At 42.9% G+C, this 19,247-nt stretch overlaps 1 protein-coding gene across 3 annotated transcripts in view; it reads left to right on the top strand.

Annotated features, from left to right (window-relative positions):
- Positions 1–18,742, top strand: part of CACNA1H (calcium voltage-gated channel subunit alpha1 H) — a 282,063-nt gene extending 263,321 nt beyond the window's left edge. For 2 of the 3 annotated variants that reach the window (XM_040356434.1, XM_040356435.1), the window contains exons 28-34: positions 8,745–8,823; positions 10,811–10,932; positions 12,347–12,670; positions 13,385–13,531; positions 15,056–15,236; positions 15,968–16,146; positions 17,196–18,742. In XM_040356434.1, the coding sequence (XP_040212368.1) occupies positions 8,745–8,823; positions 10,811–10,932; positions 12,347–12,670; positions 13,385–13,531; positions 15,056–15,236; positions 15,968–16,146; positions 17,196–18,362 (2,199 nt within the window). In that variant the 3' untranslated portion in view covers positions 18,363–18,742. The remainder of the gene's footprint in view (positions 1–8,744; positions 8,824–10,810; positions 10,933–12,346; positions 12,671–13,384; positions 13,532–15,055; positions 15,237–15,967; positions 16,147–17,195) is intronic. The other variant, XM_040356436.1, reaches the window with a different exon arrangement.
- The last annotated feature ends 505 nt before the right edge of the window (positions 18,743–19,247 follow it).

The following is a 19,247-nucleotide window of genomic DNA, read 5'->3' as shown; positions in this document are numbered from 1 at the left end:
CTATGGGAATGTTTGACCATTCTTCCAGAAGCACATTTGTGAGGTCAGGCACTGATGTTGGACAAGAAGGCCTGGCTCACAGTATCCGAAAGGTGTTTTATCAGGATGAGGTTAGGACGCTATACAGGCCAGTCAAGTTCTTTCACCCCAAACTCACTCATCCATGTCTTTATGGAACTTGCTTTGAACACTGGTGTACAGTCATGTTGGAACAGGAAGGGGCCTTCCCGAAACTGTTCCCATAAAGTTGGGAGCATGAAATTGTCCAAAATGTCTTGGTATGCTGACGCCTTAAGAAAGGAGCGTGTCCCTGAAACATGTAGTGTCTCCAGTCGGCGATGCGTGACTCTCTTTGCTCCCTTGGCATCGGCAGTTCCTTATTGGCCCCAGCAGCAGGGTTTCCCCATACTCTTCGGATTCCCTTGGCTGACTTCCGTCAGCCTGTGACATCACTTCCTGGCTTCGTACACAGTGTGAGCAGCCACTGTATACTGGCCACAATAGTTCCTGTGCCTGCAGTTTGGTTCCCCCTTCATAGGACCCCTTGCCCCACGGTACTGGACGGGCCCCCCTCCAATTTATTCCGATGGAAATTTCCGATCGTGTGTACAAGGCATTAGATTGCCCTGTATTTGGCTCCAACAATCTTCCCATCAACTCTGACCAGCTTCCCTGTCCCTGCTGAAGAAAAGCATCCCCACAACACGATGGGGATGGTGTATATAGAGTGATGTGCAGTGTTAGTTTTCCGCCACAGCGTTTTGCTTTTTGGCTAAAAAGTACAATTTCGGACTCATCTGACCAGAGCAACTTCTTCTACATATTTGCATTTGCAGTGTCCCCCACATGGCTTCTCACAAACTGCAAAAGGGACTTCTCTTGGCTTTCTTTCAACAATGTCTTTCTTCTTGCCACTCTTCCATAAAGGTCAGAGAGCATGACTAATCGTCTTGTGGACAGATTCTCCCACCTGAGCTGTGGGTCTCTGCAGCTCCTCCAAGAGTTACCATGGACCTCTTGGCTGCTTCTCTGATGAATGCTCTCCTTGCCCGGCCTGTCAGTTTAGGTGGACAGCCATGTCTTGGTAGGTTTGCAGTTGTGCCATACTCTTTCAATTTTTCAGATTATGGATTGAACAGAGCTCTGTGAGATGTTCAAAGCTTGGAATATTTTTTTGCCATGTGCCTCTTGGCTGCTTCTCTGATTAATGCCTCCTTGCTGTATTTATATTTATATTAAATTACACATAAGTGGACACTATTTACTAATTAGGTGAATTCTGAAGGCAATTGGTTCCACTAGATTTTAGTTAGGAGTATGGGGCTGAATACAAATGCACGCCACACTTTTCACATATTTATTTGTAAAAATGTTGGAAAACCAATTATAATTTTCCTGCCACTTCACAATTATGTGCCACTTTGTAGAAAAAATTAAACTGCACCAAACATTAAATATACACAAAGTGCTCAGACCAGGAGGATAGACGTTATAGGTGTACTCCAGACAGCGTAAGACGCCAAACAACAGTCTATAATTGAATCCTGGTTCTTTAAGTATTGATTAAACAACACCGCAGTGACTCCACAAATAATCCATAAATAAGTGAGAAGCCCACCACCGAATGTAATGGGCGCTTACCAGAGGACAAGCCCAATTTAGCAACCGGCTATAGCCCAGCCGCGGCCTTTAAACTCCAAGGGTAGAAGACACCAAAATGGATTCACACAGGGTGAAAGTTCCGGGGCCCAGACTCCTTCCGTGCTCATGCGGTCAATGAATCAGGTATATGTATAAAAAAATGGGGGACCATAGCGTAACTCCGCAACAACATGTAATTTTATTAAAAAGGTAAATTGTACTTACAAAAATTCAAGATAAAATTGGCATATAAAAAATGCTGGCCGGCATAACAAGGAACCCTTCCTCCTCACATCAGTGTGGTGTCGTCACTACTTGTCCTCCCATACGTGTTTCGTCATCAACAGACGTTCTCAATGGGTTGGTCTATCACATAAAATCCCAATAAAATACATTTACGTTTTTGGTTGTAACATGACAAAATGTGGAAAATTTCAAGGGGTATGAATACTTTTTCAAGGCACTGTAGTTGTCATACATGCTGGACTTCAAATAAATCTTTGTTTATCCATTACATGGTGAATGGATGAGGTTAGTAGTTTGCATAGTAAAGATAAGGTTCTTTATGCTTTTTTAAGATCATAGGAAGTGACAAGGACATGCCATTTCTGCCAGAGTCAATATGTATTTTCTGTACATGCTAAAACATTTCTTAGACTGAAAAAAGAAAACGAATGCAGCCACCACATTGAAGGAGTGGTAAGCTGCAATATATTAGGTTTTTGAATTTAGATACACTTTAAAGGCCACAAAAAAGTCTACCTTAGCGGATAGAATGGCTGCCGCCTTTGTATTTGGGGAAGCAAAACAGTTCTGACTGTCTCCTTGGAAACACGCATTTGGAAGTCCCTCTTCCTGGGACAGTTGTCCTCTGCTCTGATAGACAGGATTATCCCAGGAATGACATTTTTCACGTTACTTATACATGGAACAAGTTTGGCCGGAAGCCATGTGCTGCTTGGGAAACAGCGCTTGGAGACATTAACTCTCTAAGTGCCATCGGTCATCTTCACTTACTGACAAAAGACTGTCAAGTCAACAGCAAATAATACTTTATATCTGGGTGTTCATTCTTCCTCTTAGAATGTGGAATGGCTCTGGTCCTGAGGCCCCCTTGGACTCAAAGGTGGGCTCCAGCCTTTGATTTTTGTTATTATGTGAGTGTATGGGGTGCTACAACCTCTACGCCGTTGGGCTGTATGGCTGTCTGCGATATATTGCCATCACTGAGAGTGTGGGAGCACCAGCATAGTGGGCAAGTCCACCTAAAATCTAGGTTTTTGATGGTTGCTAAAGAGTGCAAAAGCTGAACTCTGAGCAAACAGAAAAAAATAATTTGAAATACATGGGAGCTGTTTTACCTAAGGATTTGCCTTTCTCTAATTACATTACCATAGAATACACATAACACTGCAGTGCCACCTGGACAGAAAGGTACAACGCATATATATATATAGTTAAGTTTATATAAGCAACTTTGCTGTTGTTCTTCCAACAGCTTTGGGCGCTGGCCCAAACCATTTGGTGGAGGGAGGATTATGGTGTTGGGTTGTTTTTCAGGGGTTGGGTTTGGCCTCTTAGTTCCAGTAAAGGGAGCTTTTAAGGCGTCAGCATACCAAGACATTTTGATCAATTTCATGCTCCCAACTTTGTGCCAACAGTTTGGGAATGGCCTGACCTTACAAATGTGCTTCTAGAAGAACGGTCAAACATTCCAAAACCTTGTGGACGACCTTCCCAGAAGAGGTGAAGCTGTTATATCTGCAAAGGGTGGGCCAACTCAATATTGAACCCTACGGACTAAGACTGGGATAGCCTGTAACTGGCAGAAATCTGGCCACACCATGTCATTGCCAAAAAAAATTATAAAGATTTGATTTCAAATATATATTTGCATGACAATTAAAACAGTTTATTGATATTATTTATTTATTTTTACCCTGTATTCCAAAAGCTGATTTTTTTTTGGTGTGTTTTTTTGGTTGAGCATGTGACCAGCAGCAGAGGACTAGAAGGTCCTCCTGCTTATGTTTCCTTGCAGACAGGCTGGGAAAGAGCTGTACACAGCTGTATATTGATTAGAAAAAGAGGTAATTAGATTTCTATTAAAATAATTACAGTGCCCTTATCCACATACAGAAATAGAAGGGACATTAGGGTTGATTTACTAAAACTGGAGAGTAAAAACTCAGATGCTGCTCTGCAGAGAAACCATTCAACTTTCAGGTTTTATTGTCAAAGCTTAATTGAACAAGCTGATTGGCTACCATGTACAGCTGCACCAGATTTTACATGCTCCAGTATTAGTAAATCAACCCCAATGTCAATTAAACAGTGTGTGTTCAGTATTACTTTAAGCCACCTTAAAGTTTCCAGCAAGACCTCTGTGATAGGACTTCTGGGTGATGCAGCTGCTACATTGGGGAACCTCCCCAACTGGCACACAAGTATCAACACAAAACTGAGTAAGGTTCTAACCCATCCCTACTGTATTCAAAGTAAAAGTTTCAGCTGGAGTCGTACTTTATTGATTAGGCTTCAGAACGTAACTAAAAACAAGTACGAGCCCTACATTCCATAATTTCTAATTGCATGACCCATGCTCCAAAATTAAAGATCCAGTTGAAGATGGACATACAGGACTCTCCAGAAGCAGATCATGTCTTGTGTCCCCTGTACACCTTTGGATCATCTCCTGCCTTATTGCTAAGTAGCAAGAAGCCAGAGCGGCAGGCTGGCATCTCTGCCCCCGCAGCAGCTTGGCACTTATACAGCCTGCTGAAAAATGCATCCTGACAGGCCTCCCTGGGTACTGTGCGCTACAATGACTGAAATGCCATGGTGTGGGCTGATGGTGCAGAAATAATGGAGCTGGGGAAAATGAGAAGAGAGATGTGTTAAAGCAGGATGTGGTGCTTCTCTCCAACGCTCCCGGAGAGAAATATTATGTCTGCAGTGCTCAGCATGCCATTCAGCAGCCAACCATAGCGTGGGCCTCCTCTGCATAGCTGCTATCTGCATAAACACCCTCCCTTTTCGTAATTACTCACAGATAAAGCAGGTCGTGAACATTAGAAAACAGTTATGCCCCGTACACACGATCAGGCTTTTGCCCGACCAAACTCACATCTAAATTCCGACGGGATTCCATCGTAGTAAAATAGAACATGTTCTCTATCTAAACTCCGATGGAATTTATTGGAATTTCCAATGGGGCATACACATGGTCGGAATTTTTGATGGAAATTTTGACAGGACAGGAAATTTTGACAGGACAGGTGATAATCTTTTGTCCGTAGACAGCCAAAGACACCCCTGACACACATCTTGTGGGGGAAAGTGATTGAACAGGTCTGAAGAGATTGAATATGGGCAGACAACTTCAACTGTCTACATTCTCCCCTTCTCCCTACTCAATTCACTTCAACGTGAAACTATAATGGTTTTTGTTCAGTTTTGCTTAAACTTCTTTTTTTCCATTGTAAGTTTTTACACTTTATGGCCACACGTTTGTGAACACTTATCACACCTACACCATATGGCCAATCTATTGGGATCAGATGTTTCCAGTGAAGGATACTGTTAATGCTTGCTGCAGCATACAAATACGCTTTAGACAATTGTGTGCTTCTAACTCTGTGGCAACAGTTTGGCAAAGCTTCCAACTGTCCCCGATTTCAAGGGACTGTCCCTGATTTGGAGTAATGTCCCTCTGTCCCTCATTCCCCCTCATTTCGATCTGATCTATATAGATGTATATAAAATGCACCTTGTATCTATCAAAAAGTGTTTTCCAGCTCTAAACCTTTCATCTGATTTCTAAATTGCTGCATTTATAAATTTCAAAAGCCAATATAAAGGAAAAGTAGCGGTAAAAAAGCACTTGTGGGTTTAACCAATCTTGTTTTTTTGTACAATTCTCCTTTAAGAGGGCGTGCCTGGGGGGGGGGGTCCTATGCCTGCATACTTTTGCTGATAGGTGTCCCTCATTCCCATCTCAAAAAGTTGGGAGGTATGAGTTTGGTGATGGCCTGTTTCTGTACCAGGATGACTGTGCCCCTGTGTCCAAAGCCAGCTTCATAAAAATAGTTTGATGAGTTTTGTGTAGAGGAACTTCAGTGGCCTTCACAAACCTCTGACCTCAACCCTACTAAACATCTTCGGGGTGAATTTCAAGCCAGGTCTTTTAGTTTAACATAAGTAGCTGACCTCACAAATGCTGTTTTGGCTGATTTGGCACAGACACATGCTAAAATCGTGTGCAGATTGGAGGCACTAGAAGAATGGGATGCCAAACTAGCTGATATGGGTGTGATGGTAAGGTGTCCATAAACTATGGGCCATATAGTGTATTTCCTTTTAGGGTGACATTGTCTGGTTGAAATCTTGGAGAGGGCCGTATTGAGGGAGAGAGAGAAAGTCACTGTTTTGAGTCACTGTACTCACTCACTCAATATTGCTCTCTCCAAGATTTCACCCAGACAATGTTCTAACTTTTCTGTAAAGGCTTGTGTGGCTGGGCATGGTTTGTCACTTTTAACTTTCATTTGAAACGCATTTCAAAAGCATGTCACCGGATACCCATGTGCTTCAGTAGTGCAGTGTAGATCTAAGGCTGTGTTTGACTTGCTTAGTTTTTGCATCTTTGAATGCAGCAGATCCTATTGAGATGTACTGGCACTGCAGACAAAGTTAGGAAGTTTGCAGTTGTGACGAACCCAGGACCACCGTCAATGCTTCCTTTGACTAGAACGATCCAAGACTCTTTAACCCACCCAATCACTAGACAACTTGGAGTACATCAGGAATAGCCTCTTTATTTGAGATCTCACACAAACATATACACAAGGATGAAAGGTCCCCAGGCATACACCTCGCAAAGAGTATTGTTCCCTGAAAATCCATGGCCCATAATCAGAAGGCAAGAGGCTAGCATTCAGTCCTCTCCAAAAGCCTCTGTCCAGGCTAGGTCTGTCACAGCAGTATTTTTGGGGTTGAACTTATGCATTTTAGCAACCCAGCATTTGAATAAAGAAAGCAGTGTTTGACAACACCTAACTTTCAGTTTGAGCTATTAAACTCTGTTGACAAAAGAAGACAACATTGAACTGTAATACATATGAAAATGAGTCAAGAACTCCACCTACTGATTGGTCAGTAGAACAGTCAATATTTTAGTATTTTAAAAATATGTAATGTATTCTTTCTCCTGTGCATAATAAATATGTACAAAGCCATTACAGTTTTCCTTTACATGCACACTTGACTGATCCAAGTGTGCATGTTTAGAAAACAGCTGGCAGAAAATAGGATTGTAAAACGATGCATGGTGTGTTTCACTTTTCGGTCTCAGGGATGAGGTAGCAATTGATGGGTTTTATTTATGTACATTGGGCTGACAATGTTTTTCCCAGGCAACATTTTAAACTTGAAAAATGTTTAGCTGGAAGCTTGCCGAATCCTTATGCCCAATTTTTAAACTTAAATTAATTACGATTGTGGCATCTCCAGCACAAGCAGAACTGGAAAGGACACGGGAGCTTATGTGTGTTCTGGCCTCGTGTTCACATTCCTTTAACTCAAACCAAAGCGCCTTGCCCAATTCTTACATTCACCCTCATCTTTACTGCTTTATATGCAACAGTGAGGTTGGTGGCTGCGCTGTCATCTCCGGTGAGCGTCCTTCAGGCGTCTTTCTAGTTTGTACCGTACAACTGAATTAGCTGTAGTAATAGGACATCGTTTGGTGGCCTCTCTCAATGCATATCAAGTAACTTGAAACTCGCAGCCGTCCACGTCCCTCAACAATCATCTTATTAACTGCGGTTGTGGTGGCTCCTTTGACAGCTGTCCTTCACTCTCTAGGGCATAACTGAGCTCTTTATTCCTTCAATAAAAAAAAAAGGTTGACTGTTGAATTTTCTTCTTTCTCACTCTTAATTTTCCTTACCCTGCCCCATTCAACTGAGTCTGTATTTGAAAGCTATGCTGCCATTAAGATAATCCTGTTATGGTGGTAGTCTGCCAATGCTGACCTTCTGAAAATGCTAGTTGCCTGACTTTTATGTTCATCCTCTAGATTCAATACTTTCTGCTGACCTGGTGCAAGTACGTATGTCAGAAAAGTCAATGTGAACCATCCTTATCTATACAGTGGAACCTTGGTTTACGAGTAACGTGGTTAACGAGCGTTTTAAAAGACAAGCAACTTTAAAAAAAAATCCCGGCTCGGGTTTGCGGGTGTTGTCTCGCAATTTGAGCAGAATTCAAGCTAATGGGGTGTGCAGTTCCGTATTTTGCCAGAGGTGCGGGGGTCAGTGACACTGGGAACGGTTTAGAAATACTCAGCCGAGCTGTCCCCAAGTATTTCAGAGGCTCTCCGGCACAAACCTCGTCATCAAACACTGAAAGTAATGACAGCGACAATTCTGCAACTGAGCAAATTTCAGCATTTTTAATTTGATTACATTATTGAATAATTTTTATTATAATTACATTATTATTTGTTATAATTATTTATAGTTATTTATTATATTATAATTTATGATTTTGTGTTTCAAACTTTATCATACCCGAGATGTCTACTAGACTCTTGACAGATTTAGGTGAGTTATTCCTAAGAATTTCATGCCTACAGTATAAAACGCCAAATTTCCTTGCAAAATAATTGTACCGCTTTCAGCACCTAAAACCAGAAGGAATCCAGGGAGGTTAAAGTAGAACTCTAGTTTTTAGTAAATGGCTACCTATCTTGACAAAAGTACCGGTCCTGAGTAGTTCAACAGAACTTTCATTCAACCATAACCACCAAAAACCACCCAACGTTCTCCTTCTTTGTCAATACATTTAGCCAAAATGGGGAAAAATCAATACAATCACATAATTTTCTTCAAAATTTCAGGGAAATTTAAATCTAAAATTTTAAAAGAAAGAGCTTCCCACTTATCCCCACTTTATTCAAAGCTAAAAAAAAGTTTTGGTCAGAGTTGGGCTAACACAATTTCCTTTATCCTTGTCTATTTATTCCTTGCATCTATGTATTGTCAGTTTTTGGTTTTATTATGTATTATATCTCAGTTGATCCTTTGTGTGTCTTTTGGCAGGTCGGTAACTTAGGCCTTCTCTTCATGCTCCTTTTCTTCATCTATGCTGCCCTCGGAGTCGAGTTATTTGGGAAATTGGGTGAGTAACGATCGCTCTTGTCTTGGCAACGCTAAAGGAGGTTTATATAAAACTGTTCGGCCCGGCCAGGCTTCCTGCCTATCAGGAAGCATTTTCCTGAAAAGATTAGACAGCACATCTGCTCATTATCAGTGGAATTCTTCATACTTCTAACACACCATATCACTTGCAGCTGTTCCTACTAACTTCACAAGATGTAGTCGCTGTTAACGAGTTTTAAAGTTCTCCCGGCACTGTAGAACACCATGTGCTGGTCACATGTGACTTGAAGGAAAAATAAAATGAAACCCATACGTAGACTGCCATTGCACAGCTCTCCTCTTTAAAAAAAATGAGTTGTCTGACTGCCATGCTGGACCAATGGCATCAATACTTTGAAAAAAGCATGTTTATGAGAAGTTCTGAACTACACTTTGTCTACTCTGGCCACCTAATTGTTCTGGCTACAGGTTCAGAAACCAGAGACAGCCAGACAGCTAGCGTTTTAAAAATCAAGTCAGAAAAAGGAAGCCCTCTTATTTCTCTTATTACAAATTAAGGGCATTAAAGGTAATTAGCTGAAGCTGATGTTTTTATTTTAAGTGGAGTTGGATAAGTTGAATGCCGCGTCCCCTTGGATCGGCATTATATTGAGGATGCTAGCGTTTTCAGAAGTGGAGAAGTCAGCAATGGCAATGCTCATAATCCCTCTGAACGGGTCTCTAAATCTGCATGTCATGGACATGCAATAATGTCTGGCAGCTTACCTTCTCCTAATTTCCCTCTTCTGGCTGTCTTTTTATCATCTCTCCTTCCTGTATGGCCCCACCCCAGGCCATCCCAGGAAGTCTATATTAACTGTTGCACTGCAGGTCTGCTTTGCTGTTCAACCTTGTTGTTAGCTTAAGTTCCTGTCTGCAGTGTGCTACGTTTACCTTCCTGTGTACCGTTTTTGGCTCGTCCCTGACTTCTTCTGTCTGTCTGTTGCCCTGACCTCGGCTTACTCATCACTATCGCTTGTCCTGGTTGCTGCTTCCCCTCTCTCCCTGCGGAACGTGACCTAGGGGATCCCAGGGGTCGCGACCTGGATCCAGCTGCAGCGAAGGCTATCCTCACTAATAGAGGCTCTGGTGAACACAAAGCTGGGTCTTAGACTCCGCGCCCCGGGGAATCTTGGGTTCACGCTTCATCTCTGATTGCAGCAGTCGGCTATAGGATTCACTACCCTGTGGTGCATCCCTGACCCCAACGGGGTGCACTTGTCACCTGGCCACAGGTGACCTGACACTGCAGCCTTATTTTTATAATTGTGTGTCCTAGTCTTCTAAATCTGCCGCCTTATTTTTATAATTTTGTGTCCTAGTCTAAATCTGCAGCCTTATTTTTATAATTTTGTGTCCTAGTCTTTTTAAATTTGCAGCCTTATTTTTATAATTTTGTGTCCTAGTCTTCCAAAGACTGCATGCTTGTTCCTTTTCATTCACTCACAAGTTTCCCTTTAATAGGTCAGTCCACACAAAACTGGTTTTAATAATCTTGGGCAGATTAATGGACCTAGGTTTGAAGTTCTACAGCACGAATTTATAGTCCAGATACAAATGTATTCCCATGAAAGATCATGTAGAAGACCAAATAAGGAAGCCAAAACATTTCAGGGACCCAAACTTGCCCCCTTTATCAGGGCTTAAAGATAGGAAACAATGTATTAGGACTGATGTGAGGATACAATGTTAACAGTATTTTGGCCGGTATTAGGGACAGGACTCACCAGCAGCTGGTTTCTCTTGGGGGATCCACTGAGATTTCTTATTTTCTTTCTCTCACATGTTGTCAAAATGGGTCAACGAAAGCTAAGTGAGCTATTTCCACAGTCCGTGATCAATGCGCAAGTCACCAGTCACCAGTGCAGCCTGGACTGAAATGGGGCAACACAGACAGTTTTTCTTTGATAAATTCTTTCTCACAGTGCCATCTTTGGAGATGCCCTAACACCTTTCTTTGTCTGCAGTGTGTAATGAAGAGAACCCATGTGAGGGCCTCAGCAGACACGCCACTTTCGAGAACTTTGGCATGGCTTTCCTGACTCTGTTCCGTGTCTCGACAGGTGATAACTGGAATGGCATCATGAAGGTGAGAAACAAGTGGACACGGGTCATCATTGAAGTCACCTAGGGTTGTATGTATCATAGAACCATGCAGAAGGACTGTCCTTGTTGCCCATGGCAAACCAATCTGATTTTCCTTGCATTCTTTCATGACAATAGAGGAGTGTATGACCGGTTGATGTGGCCAACAGGAACAGATCTACCTTCAGACACTCCAATGAATTAGCTTTTTCGGAGGGGAACTCTTCAAACTGGGATATTCGTTCTGGTGACAACCAAGGATTCCCTCACTTTTGAAGGATTCTCTCTCACCTTCTATTGTGGCTATGGGACTGGAAGTGAAGGGGAATGGAAGTGAAGGGAAATCTCCCCAAAGGGACAATGAGAAAAATAGGTTTGCCTTTGGTTTTCTTTAACCCTCAGCCCTCTTTGCTTCTTCAATCCAAAATTGAAACAAGGTTTTGACTGGGCTTTAAATAAACCTACACTGAGGACAACGGGGTTACCGTCCTGCACAGAAGGTTCAAGAGTTAAGTTGAGTGCATGTGTGGAGCCCACACAGAGTGCACGGCAGGGTCCACTCCACTACTGGGGATTATAGTGAAAAAATGCTGGACAGGTGGATGTGGCTCAGGTATGAAGAGGGTGTATGTTGGAATTAACTGGAGAACAGTTGTAGTGCAGTGTGCATGGTGCACATTCATTTTTAAAAGTAGAGGTACCCCACATGTGTGTGTACGGTGATTGTGTAACAAAATGCCTAACAAAGCCCAGAATAACCCACTGGGGTAGGCCTCTCATGTGACCCTTGCTTGGCACCCAACAAGAAGGGAAACATGGAGGATGTGACAAATAACCACCACCCTAACTTTACATACGCTTTGACATTTGCATAGGTCTATCCTCAGACAAAATTGTTAAAGCTGAACTCCATAATAGGTGTATTTTCTCAACAAACAAAAACGTCCAGATCTTCGCAGTAATCCAGTGTAAAACTTTGCCTCTATGCAGGGGCTACCTGTAATAAAGACCGCTCACTGTTGCTTTCTCTCCTTGTACAGGGTGACTGGTTTTACTAATTACTGTTTACTTATAAGGTCTATTTTAGCAGAGCAGCTGCAAAGAGAGACATTCACAGGGTTCTTCCTGTGACAGTCACACCAATGGCCTGAGGGGTGGATAAAGATGGCGTTCAAATCCTTAGCTGGTGACTTTTAACAAAAAAGTCAAAATTTGCATATCCATAACCTCATTGATTACCCTGCTTAGGGGGTGATTTTGATTGTATCCCATTATTTCAATGCATGAGGAGTAAAACGGTTCACTGCAATTAACCTGAGATCTGGGATGTAAACCCTTACATATACGTAAAAATGTGTCTCTGGTCACATCCTGACACTTCCTCAGTATGATATTAACTTGAATTGTTCTCTGTCTAGGATACACTCCGCGAGTGCAGCAGCGACGACAGGCACTGCCTAAGCTACCTTCCCATCATCTCCCCCGTCTATTTTGTCACCTTTGTCCTCATCGCCCAGTTTGTCTTGGTTAATGTTGTGGTGGCTGTGCTGATGAAACACCTGGAGGAGAGCAATAAGGAGGCCAGGGAAGATGCAGAGATGGATGCTGAGATCGAGATGGAGATGTCTAGGGCACTCACACCAATCGTTGGAGCCTGCCCCCCTACACCAGATGGCAGGGGGATCGGTGGGGGGCAGAATCCAGCCAAAAAGGAGCTGCCAGTGCTGCTGAAACAAGCCAGGGTAAATTGCTTACATCTTATCCTTCCATATTATTGGGTGGAGCTTAAGAAAAATGGTTGAAGGGCTTAAAGGGGCTTTCCACTTCCACTAAACAATGACATTTTTCTTTCTTTTGCCCAGGAAGCATTCATGCATCCAATGGGAACCCACATAGAAGCCTTGCTAAAAAAAAAAAGTGTGCCACACCACATAACTGAATTAGATGTTGATAAGTGATTAGGACAGTCACAGTTTCTTTAGCCCTGATGGGAAGGGGCTCATAAGAAAAACTGTTGTGGCTTTGCCTAGATAAGGTTAGATGGATCTTGTTGGGTTTGTGAAGACAATGAGAAAACTTACAAGATAGAGCCAGAAACAGGTAAAATTCCTGGCAGATTTTGTATTTCTGTCTGTGATCCCTATTGGGAAACGTTCCCCTCACTTGCTATCCCTGTCACACCAGGATAAGAAATGGGGGGAGCAGTTATTCACTGCAGATATTTCTCATCACTTCCTGTCAGGACAGGAAGTGAGTAGGAGTGGAAGTCTTCCCAGCATGCACACAAGCAGAAAAAAAACAAAAACAAACCCCAGAGACAATTCATTTATCCCAAGGGTTAGGCTTAAAAATGTTAATTCAATAGCACTTTGCCCCCTTATGCCCCTCTTTGACTTTACAGTCACTCTTAACATGTGGTTAATTGTTTGCTTTGTTTCTTTACGGTGGAACCAAAGGGGGCTCTGAGCCGGGAGAATGTCACAATATTGATCCCAGAGTCAATGGAGGGCTCAGTTCTGATGAAGGACATAAGGCCTGTCTCTCCCGTTTCCCATCCGCAGGTTCTGCCTTTCTCCCTGCTGCCCCGAACCTACAGCCCTGAGGTGAATCCCTTTGCTCCCTTTTTGTGTACTTTGTATTATCTTCCGCTATGCTTTTTGTGGCTTCCTGGCCTTTAATTGTGGGCTTTGCTGTAGCGCTATTCCTCCTAAAGGGCTTCTTTCTATTCCAATAAGAGGTTTTGGTACCTAAAGATGCCACATTTTGCCTTTTCCTCCACCATGAGTAAACAAAGTGTAGTCCCATCTTGTATCTTAAAGTGTATCTAGAGCCAAAAACAAAGATGTATTATATTGCAGCTTAGCAGTCCTTAGATGTGGTGGCTGCATTAGTTTCATCCGTTAAGGTTTCTTTTTTCTTTTTCTTCACCTGGTGATCCTACCACTTCCTGTCCTAGGGTGAAAACACTGTAATGTATTTATTAAGGAACAGCATTGTCAACCAAGACAGGACTGCAGAATACCTCCACCTTTTCTCATCTCCATAACATAAGAGGAGGGTGTTCTGTAGTTATCAGATGAAGCTGGCAGGGCTGATAAGATAACATTTTGGCGCAATAGAGGCACTGTGTTATTTTTTCTCTACAGAAATATATGAGCACACTGGCTTTCTGGCAGGAGGTATTTTTTTTCATTTTTAATGATTGGAGACTCTGTTGGAGATATGTGTACATCTGAGTTTACCAGCTTTTCCCCACTGCTGCAGCCAGTGTGAGGGGTCGTACTGCAATATGGAGACAGCAGTCAAAGGAGCAAATGAGATAGAGCTCAACCCTGTAACCAGAGGCCAATTAAACCCACCAGCCTCCACCAATCACTTAAATATCAGTTGTGGTTGGACCATATTATACTAATTGCTCCCACAAACTACAGACCACGAGAACAAATTATGTATACCAAGTAGAACTGGGTAAACAGCTTTTATTATGAGCAACCTGGTGTGCTGCTCCACTTATCTGGTGGGTCAACTCAGACTTATAATGGTTCCCTAAAAACAAAGCACTGCCTAGGTGGCTTAAGCCTCATACACACGACCGGTTTTCTTGCCAGGAAAGCTGCCAAGAGAGCTTTTGGCTGGGAAAACCCGATGTGTGTATGCTTCGTTGCAGTTTTCCCGAAAGGATAACAGCTGGGAATCCCGGCAGGAAAATAGAGAACCTGCTCTCTATCTTCCTGTCAGGATTCCCAGCGTTTTTTTTCCCCGCCAGATTTACTAATACTTTCCTACGGGAAACACTGTGAGGCAGTGCCGATGGAGCATACACACGGCCGGGATTCCCGGCCAAAGCTCTTATGGCAGTTTTCCTGCCAGGTTCTCGGCTTTCCCCTCGGTTTTTACCACCAGTAAAATCGAGCGTGTGTACAGGGCTTTAGCCTGTACCCAGTCATTCGGCAGCAATGCTATTTGCATCGCCTGAAATCAGACTTTAGATTAGGCAAAAATTGACTATAGCTTTCTGATACTTTGCAAAGAACATAGCTTGACTTTGTGCAGCCCTGGAGCCGTCATCACCAAAGTCCTCCATCTTTGTATTCCAACTGACAACATATTCTACATTCTCTCTACAGGATGGGGACATCTACTTGAGGGATGGGATGGGATCCCAGAACCTGCTGGCTGTCAGGAAGGTTTCGGTGTCTAGAATGCTTTCGTTGCCCAATGACAGCTACATGTTCCGCCCTGTTCTGCCAGCAAAATCGTCATACCCGTTGCGGGAGACGGAGGCCTACGAGGACAGCTGTACGATAGGTATTTGTGACTGTTATTATCATCCTGGTGCATGAATGTTCCTACCCATTCTTAATAAAAGCAAACGTCACAAGGTGTTGCTCTTACACAATTGTAGTATCCGCCACCATGCTCAAATGGAAAGAAAGGGCACCAATAGTGAAGTGCTCTTAAAAATTTTGAATCAACATAATAAAAGATTCCACTTACAAAATTGCAGTAAAAACGGGCATATAATAAAACGTGGCTCTCCCGGTTTGGCAGTGGCTTGGCGTATGTTCCACGAAGGGTGGAAGTGGCGTCAAAGGTCTTGGAACCGGAAATATGTCAATGCATTAAGATAAAAAAAACTTCTGACTTTACAATCCCTTTAAAGCTGATGGGTCTTATATGCCATGATACGCCATTACCGATGATTTATTTGATCAAATAAATTAGCAGTAAGAAGTATAGTAAATCCCTGTGTCACATGGGAACTTTATAAAGGATCATGCCCATTTTCTTAAAAAAGGATCTGTCCTGAACTCCGACTTGGTTTTCTATACATAGCCCACATTACTAGGAAAGATCAGTCTGCTTCTCGCGTACAAGCTGTTGGTCTACCTGATAAGCATCTACTGGACAAGTGGAAAATGCTCTGCTAGGATATCCCAGTCTTTCTGTGTTTGTTGTCATTGAGTTTTTTTAACCTAACATCTGTATCATGCAAAGACAGCCCACACACATGACAGATTTTCTTCTCATTTTTGTAGGATCTGTTTTATCGGTCAATTCCCAACCAGTGGAGTCCAGTAATTCTTCAAAGTTACCAGAGGAATGTCAGCTATTATCTTCTGCCAGTGGCCATGCTGAACCAGATGAAATGCCTAAAATCCCACCTCCACTCTCAGTCTCAAGGTCACCCAGTCTACATAGACTGCTACACAGGCAGGTAGGTGTTAAAGAGACCCTGTCATACTATCCATTTAAGGCAAAGTTTTAATAAAGTTCCTCCATGCTTAACCACTTGATACTCACCGCTTCCCTGTCGGCCCTTATTCCATTGTAGGCACCACCAAAATACATGGTGTCAGCTGGTGTTTGTTTTTCAGAATGGTCCAGGTTATTGGGCCTCTTTAATGTTCTAAAAAACCCTATTGCATTTCATAATTAGTAAAAAAGAGTTTAAATTGAAGCACCACACCACTGCTAAGAGGTCCAGATGCAACTTTAATCCATTAAAGTTCAGTGGTACATCAGGGTTTTTCCAGTGTGAATGCAAAGCGTTCAAAACTGGCTGCCAAATTAGCTGCTGACTAGACCTGTGCTTTGAATTTACACTGGAAAATACCTGATGAAGGGGGCACTTAGACCCCCCGAAACACATTGGCTACTTTTTAAGACGTACCCTTGACCTTTAATGAAATAAAGTTGTATCTGGACCTCTTAGCAGTAGTGTGGTGCTTCAATTTCAACTCTTTTTACATCACACTACAAGCCAAAGAGACTGTGGAGATCCTCTGGGGTGTAGAAGGCACAGGAACCAGATCATTATACCAATACCTTAACATAACAAAACCAATAAAATGACTAAGTTAGCAATACCACACATTAGTTGCACCTTCTTATGCCGCATACACACGGTCAGACTTTTGACCGGGCAAAACTCTGTCAGAATTTACGACAGAAAAATAGAGAACCTGCTCTCTATCTAAGTCTGTCAGAAATTCCGACTGAAAAAGTCTGATGGGGCATACACACGGTCAGAATATCCAATGAAAAGCTCCCATCAGAGTTTTTCCATCGGAAATTCCGACCGTGTGTATGAGGCTTTATTTCTCTCTGTCTCAAAGCAAATATATTAACCTGCTCAGAGTAACTCAGAACAATAATCTATTTGTAGCTCATCCTATAATCTCAGCAGTTGCCTTGCAGATATGCTTGCTACCCTTTTTGTTATAGAATGGTATTTCACATTAGCGACTTGTGCTTGATTCCTAGGAGGCCATCCACATGGATGATCAGAATGGTGACGCTAAGGACGATCTTCAGGTCGAAACATTGGAGAATGGAAAACTGAGGACACCATCAAATACACTTGCTCCACCTCTTCTCTGCCCCAGCCCTCTATCTCTGCAGGGAACCCCCCAATCTTCTCCCAAGCCACCTTCCCACCACAGACATTCCAGTGTCCGCACACGCAAGCACGTCTACAGCCAACACAGTATTCCCAGCCGTCCCTCAAGTTGCAGCAGCGAGAACACCAATCCGGAAGAGTCTGCAATGGAGTCATCAGACCCGGCTGATGAAGAAGTCAGCCACATCAACAGTTCAGCAAAAGGCTGGCCAGTACAATCCAACCACAGGAGCCTCTCTGTCTCTCCGTTCATCTCCCAAGCGTCATCTCCTCCACCTCTACTAAAGAATTGCAATAGCACAGCCAGCCTGGCAGGTACCAGCAGTAAAGACTTGAAGAAGTTTAACAGTGTTGATACTCAAGGATTTTTAGCTAAGCCAATGTGGGCAGAAGACCAAAGGAGGCACTCGATCCAGATCTGCCCCTCCATTGATGATGATGGAGATTCCTGCTTTGATCTGTCCATTGACGATAAGCATGATTCCTCCATCCTCTTTCAGTCTGATCCAGAGTACATCAATGGGGTCCGAAGGAAGAAGAAGATGAGCCCACCTTGTATTTCTATAGATCCTCCCATGGAGGACGAGAGTGGCACAGCTTCGCGTACCAAAGTATCTGAAAACAGCATGATGTTACGAAGGAGGACACCATCGTGTGAATCTACAGCCTACAGGGACTCTTTAGACCTTGGCGACAACCAGTCTGGAGAACAGCCGTCCAAAAGTGAGAGGAGAAACCAAGCGAATTGTCGCAATGAACATTTGGTCATCCCTGGATACACTTTCGACCAGCTGGAGACCAACAATTTCAAAGAACATTTATCGGAGGGTGGGCATCCTGCATCTCCATCTGCAATCACAGTGGACTCTAGGCCTGACAACATGGCTTTAGAAATTTTACCGCTAGACCATCAACATAGCAACAGCTCTGAAAAGACCAGAGATTTCACTGAAATTAAGAGTTCTTTTAAAAATCCTGCACTAATTAATGCTTCTAACACAACAGAGGAAGTAACAGACAAACCACTATAGCTTTTAATGATAAAGGGCTTGTGACATTGACGAAACCACTGGATAGACGGGTCTGAAAAGCCCCGTTGGGTGTTGGTATTTTCAATAATCAGCGGGGTTTCATGTGGATTATAGAGAAGTGTGGAGGGTTTACGTAAAAAAAATGATTTGTTTGATTTTATAAACGAAATACGGAAAAAAATTCCCATATAGCCTCAATCACATTGATTCGAGTTTTTATTTTAATGTTTTTTTTTTTTTGTTTGTTTGATTTTCTATTTTTAAATTGGCACTTTTTTATTGTGCAGAGACACAGTATGCAGAAGTGCTGACATATGAAGACTTGTACAATATCTGTATATCAGCGGTATAAATAAAATAGAAATAATGTATTTGTGAAATGATGTGTTTGTGGTCTAGCTCAGATAGGGTAACCAGTGGGATTCTTGGGTTGTATGACTATACTCATCGATTTATTATAATAGTCAGAGTAGTAGAACCTTCAGGGGCCCAGTGCAAGAAACCGGAAAGGACCCCCCTGACCCCTGGCCGGGGTCCTTCCTACTGATCCTGGGGCCCTTTACTCCCATCGTGGAACCCATTTTTACGATCCTGCAGCGGGACACTTTCACGTGTTTTGCAGTAGGTCCTCTACCTTTCTGTCTTGGGGCTCCCCTCACGGTACCGGAATGCCATGGCCCGGTTGCAAGTGCCACCTTTACGACCCTGGTATTGCTGTATTGGGCCAGATTCTCGTACATTTGCGGCAGCGCAACGTAACCCGTTTACGTTACACTGCCACAAGTTTTCAGTGTAAGTGCCTGATCCACAAAGCACTTACCTGTAAACTTGCGGCGGTGTATCATAAACACATCCGGCGCAAGCCCGCCCAATTCAAATGGGGCG

Source organism: Rana temporaria, chromosome 6 (assembly GCF_905171775.1).
Source record: "Rana temporaria chromosome 6, aRanTem1.1, whole genome shotgun sequence".
In the NCBI taxonomy this organism is placed as follows: Eukaryota; Metazoa; Chordata; class Amphibia; order Anura; family Ranidae; genus Rana; species Rana temporaria.
The sequence above is the reverse complement of the archived record's forward strand: the minus strand, read 5'-3'. Positions and strand labels throughout refer to the sequence as shown.